The following is an 11,410-nucleotide window of genomic DNA, read 5'->3' as shown; positions in this document are numbered from 1 at the left end:
CCAGGGCCAGGGCCAGCAGGAAGCAGCCAGGGCTCCCCCAGCCACTAGCTCCCACTCAGCGCTCCCGCTGCCATTACCACAAGCAGCAAAACTGTAAACGGTGAAGCCGACCCGGCCCGCTTACTGCCAGGCCCCGCCGCGCTGTGGGGAGAGGCAGAGGGAGGCCGCGGGAACCAGAGTCTGTGTAGCGAAGAACAGGTGGTTCCGGGGACACATCTGAACAAGGAGTTTCTCATTTACCTGCTGCTGAACCTCTGAGCAGTACCAGCGGGCCAGGCTGGTACCCGGGTAGGTCCGCGGTCTGGCCGCCATGCACACAGATGCTAAAGGCATGGAATGTCGGGATCAAGATGCGCCAAGAGGTCAGACAAGCCACAGAGTTCCTCATTAGCTCTGACACAGGACACACCAGGGGCCCCCTCAAAAAACTCACCAATATACAAAAATATTTGTTTATGAAACTGTTATTCTGTGTCTGAGCTCATGGATATTTTTTTTTTTTTAATGTTTTATTTATTTCTAGGAGAGAGAGAGACAGCGTGAGCAGGGGAGGGTCAGAGAGAGAGGGAGTCACAGACTGAAACAGGCTCCAGGCTCTGAGCTGGCAGTCAGCACAGAGCCCGACGCGGGGCTTGAACCCACAAACCGCGAGATCATGACCTAAGCGAAAGTCGGACGCTTAACCGACTAAGCCACCCAGGCGCCCCGGATATTTTTTTAATGTTTATTTATTCTTGAGAGAGAGAGAGAACAGGGGAAGGGAGGGGCAAGAGAGGGGGACAGAGGATCTGAAGCCGGCTCTGCCCTGACAGCACAGAGCCCGATGTGGGGCTGGAACTCACAAACCATGAGATCCATGACCTGAGCCGAAGTCGGACCCTGAACCAACTGAGCCACCCAGGCGCCCCGCTCATGTGTATTTTAAGACTATGACTGGGGCGCCTGGATGGCTCAGTCGGTTCAGGGTCCGGCTTCGGCTCAGGTCATGATCTCACGGTTTGTGGGTTCGAGCCCCGCGTCGGGCTCTGTGCTGACAGCCAGCTCAGAGCCTGGAGCCTGTTTCAGATTCTCTGTCTCCCTCTCCCTCTGACCCTCCCCTGCCCATGCTGTCTCTCTCTCAAAAAGAAATAAAACATTAAAAAAAATTTTTAATTTGTTGAACCAACCACAAGTCTCTCCCTCGTTGAGTCTTCCACATTCCCATAGCAGTTTTAGTTCAATTGTGCTGCCGGTTCCACTCTCGGCAACGTCAGGGAGAAAGATACCCAGGGCTAGACCCCCACCCTGATCCTCCCAGTTATAAAGACCCTCTCCCCTGGCCCCTAACTGGAACACAGGAGGAGACTCCAAGTACTACCGGAAATTCATACGAAAAGATCTCATTCCAAAAGTGGGAAGTGATCAATTGTTTGAAATGCGAAGTCAGAGCTAAGGTCCAAATTGACTGGAAAGGTTTTTACCATAAACATGAGAGAAAGAAGAAATGTCAGAGCTGATCAGATAGGGGTACTGATTATTCATATAAATGAGGATTGTTGCTTCCCTGGGTGAGGCCCGAGCAGCGAGACGGGGCCACGGGGCTGTGTCCCCTGGAGCTGGGTGTCCAGACCTCATTCGCCGAGCCCCAGAGGAGGATGTAGCTCGGCTCACCAGACAAGCTCTGGTTCTCCCACCCAACCACGGCAGCCGCAGCAGACCTGGTCTGTAAGGTCAAAATAGCTCAGTGTGGCTGCAGGGGGGCAGTGGGGCAGCTCTAGAAGCACCCGGTCCAGTTCAATCCTGGCGCCAGCACTATGAGCCGGGAAACCCAAAGGCAGGTCACTTATCTGCTACAAGTCTCAATGTCCACGTCTGCAAAACTATGGACGACAACAGTGCTTGCCCCACACGAAGGCTGAGGACTACATGACATAATAGGCTGGGGCGCTTGGGTGGCTCAGGTCATGATCTCATGGTCTGTGAGTTCAAGCCCCGCGTCAGGCTCGCTGCTGTCAGCCTGTCAGCACAGAGCCGTCCTCGGATCCTGTCCCTCTCTCTGCTCCTCCCCCACCTGTGCGCTCCCAAAAGTAAACTGAAAGTAAGTAAATAAGTAAATGACATAACATGCTTAAAGCACCAAAAACAGGGTGCTTGACAGATAGTAGGCGCTTGATAAATTGTGATTACTTATCTTCTGTTGTTTTACATCCTGGGATTCTCGTAAAATTCTTCTAGAAGAGGGGTGGGAGTGGGGGAGGAGAGCTCCTTCCAAGACAAGGTTTCAGAGCCACTTGTCTAGAGAGGCAGAGCTTATAAAGTATTTTAAGGGTTTTGGTTTTTGTTTTCTTTTTCAAAAACTAACCAATGAACCAACTGGCCACGAAGAACCCCACTGCTGTGCAGGGCGAGAGACAGCTGCGCTCGGGCTGACCTGCTGGTGACACCGCAGCGCCTCCATGCCCGCGGCCCTCACAAAGCGCTGGGCGGCGGCCCCAGTCCCTGAGATGCGCTGCTGTGGCCCGGAGCCGGCCTCCCAGCCCGGGCAGTGTGTCTTCATGCCAGAGTGCTCGACCCCCATACGCTGCTCATTTTTGCTTCCAAATAAGACAACAGAAAGAGAAAATGGACTTCAAATGCTTGGTGTCCTCAGTGAAAAGTCAGTGTTTCCAGGTATGAAGGAAGAGTGTGCACGGCAACCCTGCTGGTAGTACGCCATGACCTCGGGACATGAGCTATGATGCAGTGATTACCTAAAACAAAAAACCCGGGTCCGGCTAACTCTGTTCCTGGCAAGTCGGTCAGTCAGTCAGTCTGTGTCAAGAGTCCCTGAAGATCTCTGGAAAGTCAAGGCGGACCTGGGGAAGGAGAGTCTGGGAAGACACAGGTGGTCCCTGCCATGAGGCCTCTTCAGGCCAGTAAGGGGTCCACACACATCGTCCTACTGGCTGGTGCTGCCTGACAGCCTGAGACCCGTGGGGAGTGACCCACCCCGAGGCAGATGNGCCCGACGCGGGGCTCGAACCCACGAACCGTGAGATCATGACCTAAGCGAAAGTCGGACGCTTAACCGACTAAGCCACCCAGGCGCCCCCATCTGTCTCCTTTTGAACACTTCTAGTGCCACCAAAACATGGGGAATGTCATCCTTCAATTCCTGGCCCCATCTTTTCTCATTCCCGTCAAAGGACAGGAAGCAGTCAGGCAGAAGGGACCCCGGTTCCCTCATCAGATCGAAAAAGCCTAGGGTTTTAATTACAAGCAATTCCACACTATCAGTCCAACACTCTCATCTATTTCATCTAGAACCATGGAAGCGTGAGGTCAGCGAGGGGGAGGACAGGGAACGGTTACTGAAAAGTTCCTTACCTCCCAATCCCCAGGGCCACCACCCTTAGCCAGGTGGGTAGGAACCAGCCCACACCAGCTGTTCTCCAAGCTCTAAGTCTGGGGTCAAGGGTGCAAAGGGAGAATTCCCATGGTGTGACCGAGGGGGTAAGAGGCAGCAGTAAACACTCCCACACAGGTGCCTGCACCTGCCTCAGGGCCGAGCCTCACCTCCATCATCTCGAAGATGCTCTCCGGGTCCAGGCTGCCCTTCCCCACTTTCCTCATGCATGTCACAACTCCCTTGCTGGTCACAGACACCAGCAAGCTGGCCAGGGAGCAGGCCTCCTCCTGAAGGGTAGCGTCCACCACGTGCCGGTAGCCAATCTGCAAGGTCGGGGCAGCAGAGAGCAAACGTGGGTAACACACACCCCACAGGCCCACCCTTGACAGCCCGTGGAGGGAGTATCTCCACCAGCAAAGAACCTGCACGGCCCATTCCACATCTTATCTTAGACTCTGCTCATATGCAAAACACTTGAAGCAATGTTCAGCAGCTCTGCCATGGGCCACTGCAAGCAGAGAAACGAAAGCAGAAGGAAATAGGGGGTGGGAGTGGGATTAGAACCCTCATTCAGAGGCCAGCCAAGTCAGAGGCCACCAGATGTCTCCAAGAGAGGGGCCCAGGGAGAAATGAACGTGTGAGGCCACACGGATGTTTCACTGAAGACAAAGATGAATCAAGGGGGTGTGAGCTAAGACACGTGCTCAAAAATGAGTCAAGTGCAAATGGCTTTGGTCAGTCCCCACGTTTCACCAAACCCCTGGTTCGTGAAGTGACTTCTGTGGAATTAAGCCTGACTCACACAGTCCTGTTTTTATATGAGTCCTGTGTGGAATCAGCGACAATCTCCCCCAATGGAGGCCTGTCTGCTCGGCCTCGGGCAGCGCCAGGCACACGGCAGCAGCAGGGCTTGGGCTCCACAGGCCTCGGCGCTAACGTAAAAAGCACACTTAACGGATGCCCAGATCCTGCTGCAACCCCTCATTTCACAGATGCGGGCGCTGCAGCCCACGGACAGCACCTTCACCCCCCGCCAACTACTCATCCAGACTAGACCCCACAGAACTGAGGGAACTAAGGGAAATGTACACACCAGGGTGTTTCGGTGAAGTGCCTCATGTGGAGGAGCTTAACAAACTCTGGCTACCATTACTATGAACCCACCTGTGTCCCCCTGAGACTCCATCATGCTTTCCAATTAAAAAAAAAAAAGGAAGAGCTGCTCGTATCACAGCTTCTAAAATAACCGAATTACTGGATTTGGATTAAAGCTACTTCTATATGATTTGTGAAGCTATAACTCCTCAATCTACTAAGTAACCTTAAAGGGCTGGGGTTGAAGGAGACTCGCAAGGAAATCAAAAACCTCTAGATACAACCACATACCTTGCACAGGGTGACAATGCAGGGGACATTCTCCACACTTAGCCGGATGCAGTCATAAGGGTCATCAGAGAGTTCAATGTCCTTGGATCCCTCTTCGTCCTCTAGAACACGAACTCTTGGTATCCTAGAAGCAGAAGCATAATCAAAATCCCCACTTACCGTGAGGAAGAAAGACAACTTCTTTTTCTTGAGATTGAGAATTGGGGTCATAAATCCTGTGCCTCCCAAGATGAAGTCACACTTGGCTTGTACTTTGTCACCTCATCCCTACCGTCCCCGTCAAGAGTGCACAGGCAACACTGCAGGGCAGTGGAGGAATAAGGGCTTTTTTTTTTTTTTTACATTTATTTATTTTTGTGAGACAGAGCACAAGTAGGGGAAGGGCAGAGAGAATGAGACACAGAATCCAAAGCAGTCTCCAGGCTCTGAGGTGTCAGCACAGAGCCCGACGTGGGGCTCAAACTCACACTGTGAGGTCATAACCTGAGCCAAAATCAGATGCCTAACCGACTGAGCCACCCAGCCACCCCCAAAGGCGGTCTTTTTAAAAATGACACTTGGTCAATCAGATATGCNTGGGGGGGGGGGGAGAGGAAGGAATCTTGATCCCTACCTCATACCATATATAAAAATCCATACTAAATGGACTACAGAGATAAAGGGGAAAGATAAAACAATAAAGCTTTTAGAAGAAAAAGTAAAACCCTAAAACTAATCTTCATGACCTTGGAGTAGACAAAGATTTCTTGAACAGGACACAAAAACGGCTTACCATGAAGGCAGAAAAAAAACGATAGATTCAATCATGTTGAGAATTGTGAACTTCTGAAGAATTATAAAACCCACTGCACAGATTTTTACACTGTGCCGTTTGTGAACAAGGCAAAGAATCCTAACCTCAAAGCAAATCTCTTCATGCTTACATTACACAGGGTCTGAGGGACTTGTTAATGAATGGGATGAGTTATCATGTGATGAGTTATAGGAGACTCTTTTTGGTCTTTATCTTGTTACTTTCATGCAGAAATTCATTTGTTAGAAACTCTTCTTTGACACTGGAGGCCTTTGTATCCAAGATATTCTGAATCTGTAAAATTCTGTATGCCTATGGGATACGCTACACTAAAATAATACCATATATTTGGATAATCCTCTAGAGTTTCTTGGAATCCTTTCACATTGATTATTTCATTGAAAAAAAAAGCAATAAAATAGAGTTGGACATCTGAATTGCCTGTTCCTCGGTTATGGTCTTCAAAGACAGAAAAAGACAAATGAAACCATGGCCAATGTTGTCCTCCCCTCCCCATCCTCAGAGTCCAACACATTAACGGACATAAGGAAGGACTCATTTATTGTGCAAGATTGAATTACTTGTTCAAGGTCACAGGCAGTAACAACTGTTGGAGCAGACTGAATGCAGGCCTTTGAGCCCAACAGCAGCGTTTGCTCTGCACCCCTGCTAGTGTCAGCATCTGCCTACACAAAGGCAGAGAAACTAGAAAACCAGAGAAGAATGATGTACGTGTGTCTGTGTTTTCTCTGAAACTGACTAACCTTTCCACTGTTAACATGTTAGCAAGTAAACAGATGACGAAGATAAAGCCTGGGTCATTAAGAACTTAGGCAAATGCTGAGGAGTCCCTGCCCATATATACCATCAATGTGTCTGTCTGCTTCATATTTAGATAGACACTGGTCCAAATTAATATCTTAGACCCATGGAAATGAAGCATATGTTCTGAAAGGTATTAAGAAGTGCCACTAAGGCTGATGAGAAAGCCTGAGGGTTAAGAGAACATCAATAGTGAACATTTCCTTATTCTGGAAAGAGCTATTTTAAGCTAGTAGAGACGTTCCCAAAGGGGGAGTGGGGGATGGGGGAAGAAGGTCTCCAGTGTTGTCGAAAGGGACAAACCTGACCTCTTTAATTTCACTGGCCAGGGCCTCTGCACACAAGCTGCATTTACTGATTATTTTTTATCTTGACTAAATGGATATTAGGAATGGAATGATCTTCCCACATCACACTGATGTTCTACCTTCAGAAGAGCGAGCATAATCAGTAGTAAGCAGAATAAAACATCTTTTCAATGGCCCTCTGTACAATATTTCAAAATTTAAAAAAATATACATATGAACTTGTTTGTCAAAAGACATCATTTAGAGGTTAAAAAGAGAATCTGGAATGGAGAAAAACATTTGCAAATGTGTGCGCATGTGCATGTGTACACAGAAGTTGGCATATTACGTAAAAAATTCCTACCAAACATAAAAGAATGACAACCTAACAGAAAAACAGGCAAAAAGACTGGAACAGGACTTCATAAAAGAGGCTATTCAAGTAGTCGATAAACACACGAGAAGGTATTCAACTTAAATATTCATCAAGGAAATGCAAATTAAAACAATATGATACCAAGAGACACTCACCAGAATGGCGGATATTAAAAAGACAAAAAAAAAAAACCCAAAAAACCCAAAACACTACAAGTTGGCAAAGATCTGAAGCAACCCAGGACACTTATACAACGCTGGTGTACGTATCCATCCGCCAGTAAAAGCACTTTAGAAAACTGTTTTGCAGTGTATCTACTAAAACCAAACACGGTCATGCCGTATGATCCAAAACTCTCACCCGTACCCAACAGAAATGGGTAAATATGTGCAAGAAAAATACAAAAATGTTCATGTTTGGAATAGCCAAGAAAACTGGAAACTGCCCAGACACTCATTGACCTCAGAATGGATAAATCGGCTGTGGCCCGGTCACATGATGGAACAGCATGCCACGCGAACAAACTGTGACTCCGGGCCACAACACGGGGGTCTCAAACAACGCTCAGTGAATGCAGCAGACACACGAAAGTGTGTGATTTCATTCATATCAAGTACAAAACCGTTCTGTTGTTACAGGACAATGGCTCCCCTCAGTGGGTGTAGTGATCAAACGGGGGTGGAGGGGGAGAGGGCTTCTGGGGGCCTGGCCATGCTGCTTCTTGTCGGGTGCTGGAAAGTATGTTTAACTCGTAGAGCCCATTCCTCTCCGTCTGGGGTGGGGCGGCCAGGAAGGAAGAGCTGGTTCATTCAGCTACTGTAATGGAAACAGTGTTGGTGCTCTTCCCTGCTCCTCTAACAAAAGCCTTCTCCGATTCCAGCCGTGCCAGCTGTCCCTACATGAGGCAGCATCCACAGCAGAGAAGCCGCAGCCAGGGCATGTCCACAGAAGCTGGGGAGTCCTGCTAGGGTCTGCCCTGGCTGGAAGTCTCCGTGTCAGGGGCACCCAGGGTGGAAGTACCAAGTAACCTTATTTGAGCAAGTCAGGTAATCTGTTTGAATCTGGGTTGGTTATGTTAAAAAATAAACACACACACACACACACACACACACACACAAACACACACGCACACACACTCCTTCTGGACACTTTGGCCACAACACAGTTCCACTGAAGGGCTACAGAAGAGCCTCTGTCCTAAAGGACACGGACTGGATAAAAGGTCTTTCCGTGTCCCAGAGGGCCTTATGCCTCACATTGTCCACATTCCTTGCCACCTGCAGGGCTGTTCTGGTTCTGGGGACGAGTTTCCTGGCTATGCCCAGGACAGGTGTCCCCCCCAACCTGAGCAGCTGAGTTTTGCCATCCTGGTGCACAGCCTGCCCAACGCTCCTGCCCACAGGCAGACAGCCTCGAGCCTCGTCTGGTTCTACTGTCTCCTTTTGCCCTGGTGCCCGTGGAAAACCAGCCGGGAGACAGGGAGTGCTTTTTGAAGCTCAAGGCCCAACAGACGGCCACTTCCTTTCTTCTAAGATAGAGCCAAGCACAGGCTGCTACAAATGGCACTGGGCCCCACAGCGGCCACAAGTGGCTGGTCCGTCTCCTGACTGGTCTCGGCCAGGGGTCCAGGGGCACAGCTTGGGGTGGGGGGTCTCTACAGCTTTCGTTCTCAGCAAATGCTCCATCCTGCGACGTCTCATCTAAATTTATTTAACTTTGTTTTTGTTTTCTTTTGAATTACTCAGGCAGTCTAAATTCACCATAAAACCCTCTGAAATACAGATGAAGGTTATTTAAGTCGCCTATAATAGGAGCCCTGGAAAAGAATCACAATAACCATTTTGGGATATATCCCTGCAGGATATATATTCCTGCAGGCTGCTACCCTGCGCTCAGAGCACTCGGGCATCTAGTCAGGGAGGACGTGAGCACCCGCTCTGCATCAGGCATTGCTCCTGGTGCTGGGGGCGTAGCAGGGTGCGCGGCAGGCAAAACCCATGCCCCCCAGGTTCTTTATCCAGTAACAGCACTTGGACCATTCACCTCTGGTTGATTTCCACTCTTTTTGCTTCTCTGTGGTTTTCTAATATTTTTTTTTACATGGGACATGGTTACTTATGAAAATAAGAATATAAAAAACAAATACAGAAATATATGCATATGTTATTTTTATCTCGTGGAATCTGGAGCTTACCATTAAAGGCCGCCAGTTTTCATGCTACAGCCCCTTGTTACCCTCCCCTGGGAGCTCTGGGAGAAGTGTGCCGAGCGTCCCCTCCCCAGTGTCCGCTCAGGTTCTCTGCAGGCCCACGGGGCTGTTTCCAGGAAGACTCACCTCGTATTGAAGAGTGCAGCCTTCACAGCGATGGAGATGGTATCGAACAAATTCCCGCCACATTCCAGCAGCTAAGGGAGGCAAGGAGCAAGGCGGGAAGGAAAAGCAAAAGTCATTTCTTACTCTAAGTATTATCCCAATTAAAGGACTCTGGCTCCTAAGAAATACTGACCAAGTGTTCACAAAATAAAGGAACAGGCGGCCGCACTCCTGGCGGACTCTCCAGGCATCACCCTAATTGCAAGAAGCACCGTGGAGGCTGTGCCGGCCTGGGTCCCGCGGGTGAGGTCACCGCCGGCTCCGGGTTGCAGTGGGTTTCCTCTAACCGGCCCCCCGGCCAGCTGGGTCTGCACTCAAGGAGGGAATAATCACCTTTACTTTGCCCCAAAAGGCTCCTGACTGCACTGCAAGTGTGACTCTCCTCTGTGCTGACGTTCACCCGGCCTCCGAACACACACAGCACAGTGGCACGGATAACCGCAGCTGCCAGGGTCACGGTTATTGGTGTGGTTACCTCCTGCACATAATTACTGATACACAGCTGATGCTCAAACATGGAACAGACGCTCTAGGCTGCATGTTAAGTGTCATTAAAATCAGGTTTTTGCCCATGAGCCAAAGCATTGAACGCCCTTATGTGTGCTCATTCATCAGGATGGGTTCGAGCCCAGTACTACGTGGAAGGCGACACATCCTTCTGGCCTCATTTCAGTGACGTCCTGGCCTGAGGTGATGGAATAAAGTCAACTGGGCTGCCCCAAGAAAGGAAGAAGTGAAAGTCCCATATGTAGGAAGAAAAGTCATGTATTTCCATGTATTTTTCTTTAGAGCCAGTCTCCCCTTCATCTGAACTAAGGGCTCCTGAGGCCTGGACCCTATCGGGTTTGTCCATTCCTTTCTCCTCAAGGCCCAGCAAAGGGCTGCCGGGAAGAAAGAGCTTGGCGATTACTTGCCGAAGGCTGGCGGGCCCTAAGCCTGGGTCTTCCCAACTCAACTCAGAATCTGGCACGTTTCCTTCACACACTTCATTCGCACCCAATGCAAATCTCTAACTCCTCTTTAAGCTTTCGCCTCAAGTGCATACACCGCCCTTCCCACGATGCTGTAAAATTACTGCTTATTAAACTATGACCTCCCCGACCCCCCGTACTACTGCTTGGCTTTGTAACTGCAGCCTGTTCACCTAGCAAACAACTAGCCCTTCTCTGTGGTGGTTCAGATGCACTGCCGCACAGCTAAGAGCTCCAGCTGGGTTCCTGAGTCAGACCGTCTGCTAGGATTCCCAGGCTCACCGGTCAGCTGGGTGCCACCTAAGCTCTCTGTGCCTCTTGAAGGGCAAAAATCACAGCTATGTCATGGAGTGGTTACAAAGGCAGAATGAGTTAGTATCTGTAAAGCCTGTAGCAGTGTGTCGAGCACACAGGAAGCTAACTTAGCTAAGTGCTTCTAAAGATTACCGGTTCGCTCCTTCGCTTCCCCATTGCCAGCCTCACAGACTGAGGATGCGTGCTGCAGCAGTGACGTCAGCTGGGGTCTCTAAGCCTGGCTGTACATCAGAACCACGGCAAGAACTTATGAAAACTGCAGGGTGACAGGCACCTGCGTGACTCAGTGGGTTAAGCGGCCGACTCTCGATTTCTGCTCAGGTCAAGACCTCACAGTTCATGGGATCAAACCCCATATGGGGCTCCGTGCTGGCAGTGTGGAGTCCTCTTGGGATTCTCTCTTTCTCTCTCTGCCCCTCCCTAGCTCCTGCTCTCTCCCAAAATGGATGAACAAACTTAAAAAAAATTTTTTTTAAAGAAAGAAAAACGCAGGGTGAGACCCTGGCACGTGCACTTGACTCTAGTCTCGGGGTGGCCCTGATGATGAGCCTGGGCTGAAGGCCGCCGTTTCACATGCTGCTCTCCCACAGGATCTACTTTATGCAGAGAAAGTGCTAGTGAAATGTTGACGTCTGCTCTGGCAGCTGTGGGGCCTCCCAGCCAGAAAGGACCCTGGAGAGCATGTCACCCACCCTTGCTTGGCAGGCAGGGACACAAAA

The 11,410-nt window shown here is 49.9% G+C and overlaps 1 protein-coding gene across 1 annotated transcript in view; it reads right to left on the bottom strand.

The window, feature by feature from the left end:
* The window catches only part of EXOSC7 (exosome component 7), a 34,921-nt gene that overhangs the window by 480 nt on the left and 23,031 nt on the right, over positions 1-11,410 (bottom strand). The window contains exons 5-7 of the mRNA XM_077777374.1: positions 9,367-9,437; positions 4,754-4,877; positions 3,535-3,690 (exon numbers count right to left, since the gene is read on the bottom strand). Coding sequence (XP_077633500.1) covers positions 3,535-3,690; positions 4,754-4,877; positions 9,367-9,437 — 351 coding nt within the window. The remainder of the gene's footprint in view (positions 1-3,534; positions 3,691-4,753; positions 4,878-9,366; positions 9,438-11,410) is intronic.

This window comes from Crocuta crocuta, unplaced genomic scaffold (genome assembly GCF_008692635.1).
Source record: "Crocuta crocuta isolate KB4526 unplaced genomic scaffold, BGI_CrCroc_1.0 scaffold77, whole genome shotgun sequence".
NCBI classification, from domain to species: Eukaryota; Metazoa; Chordata; class Mammalia; order Carnivora; family Hyaenidae; genus Crocuta; species Crocuta crocuta.
This window is presented reverse-complemented; position numbering and strand designations above follow the sequence as displayed.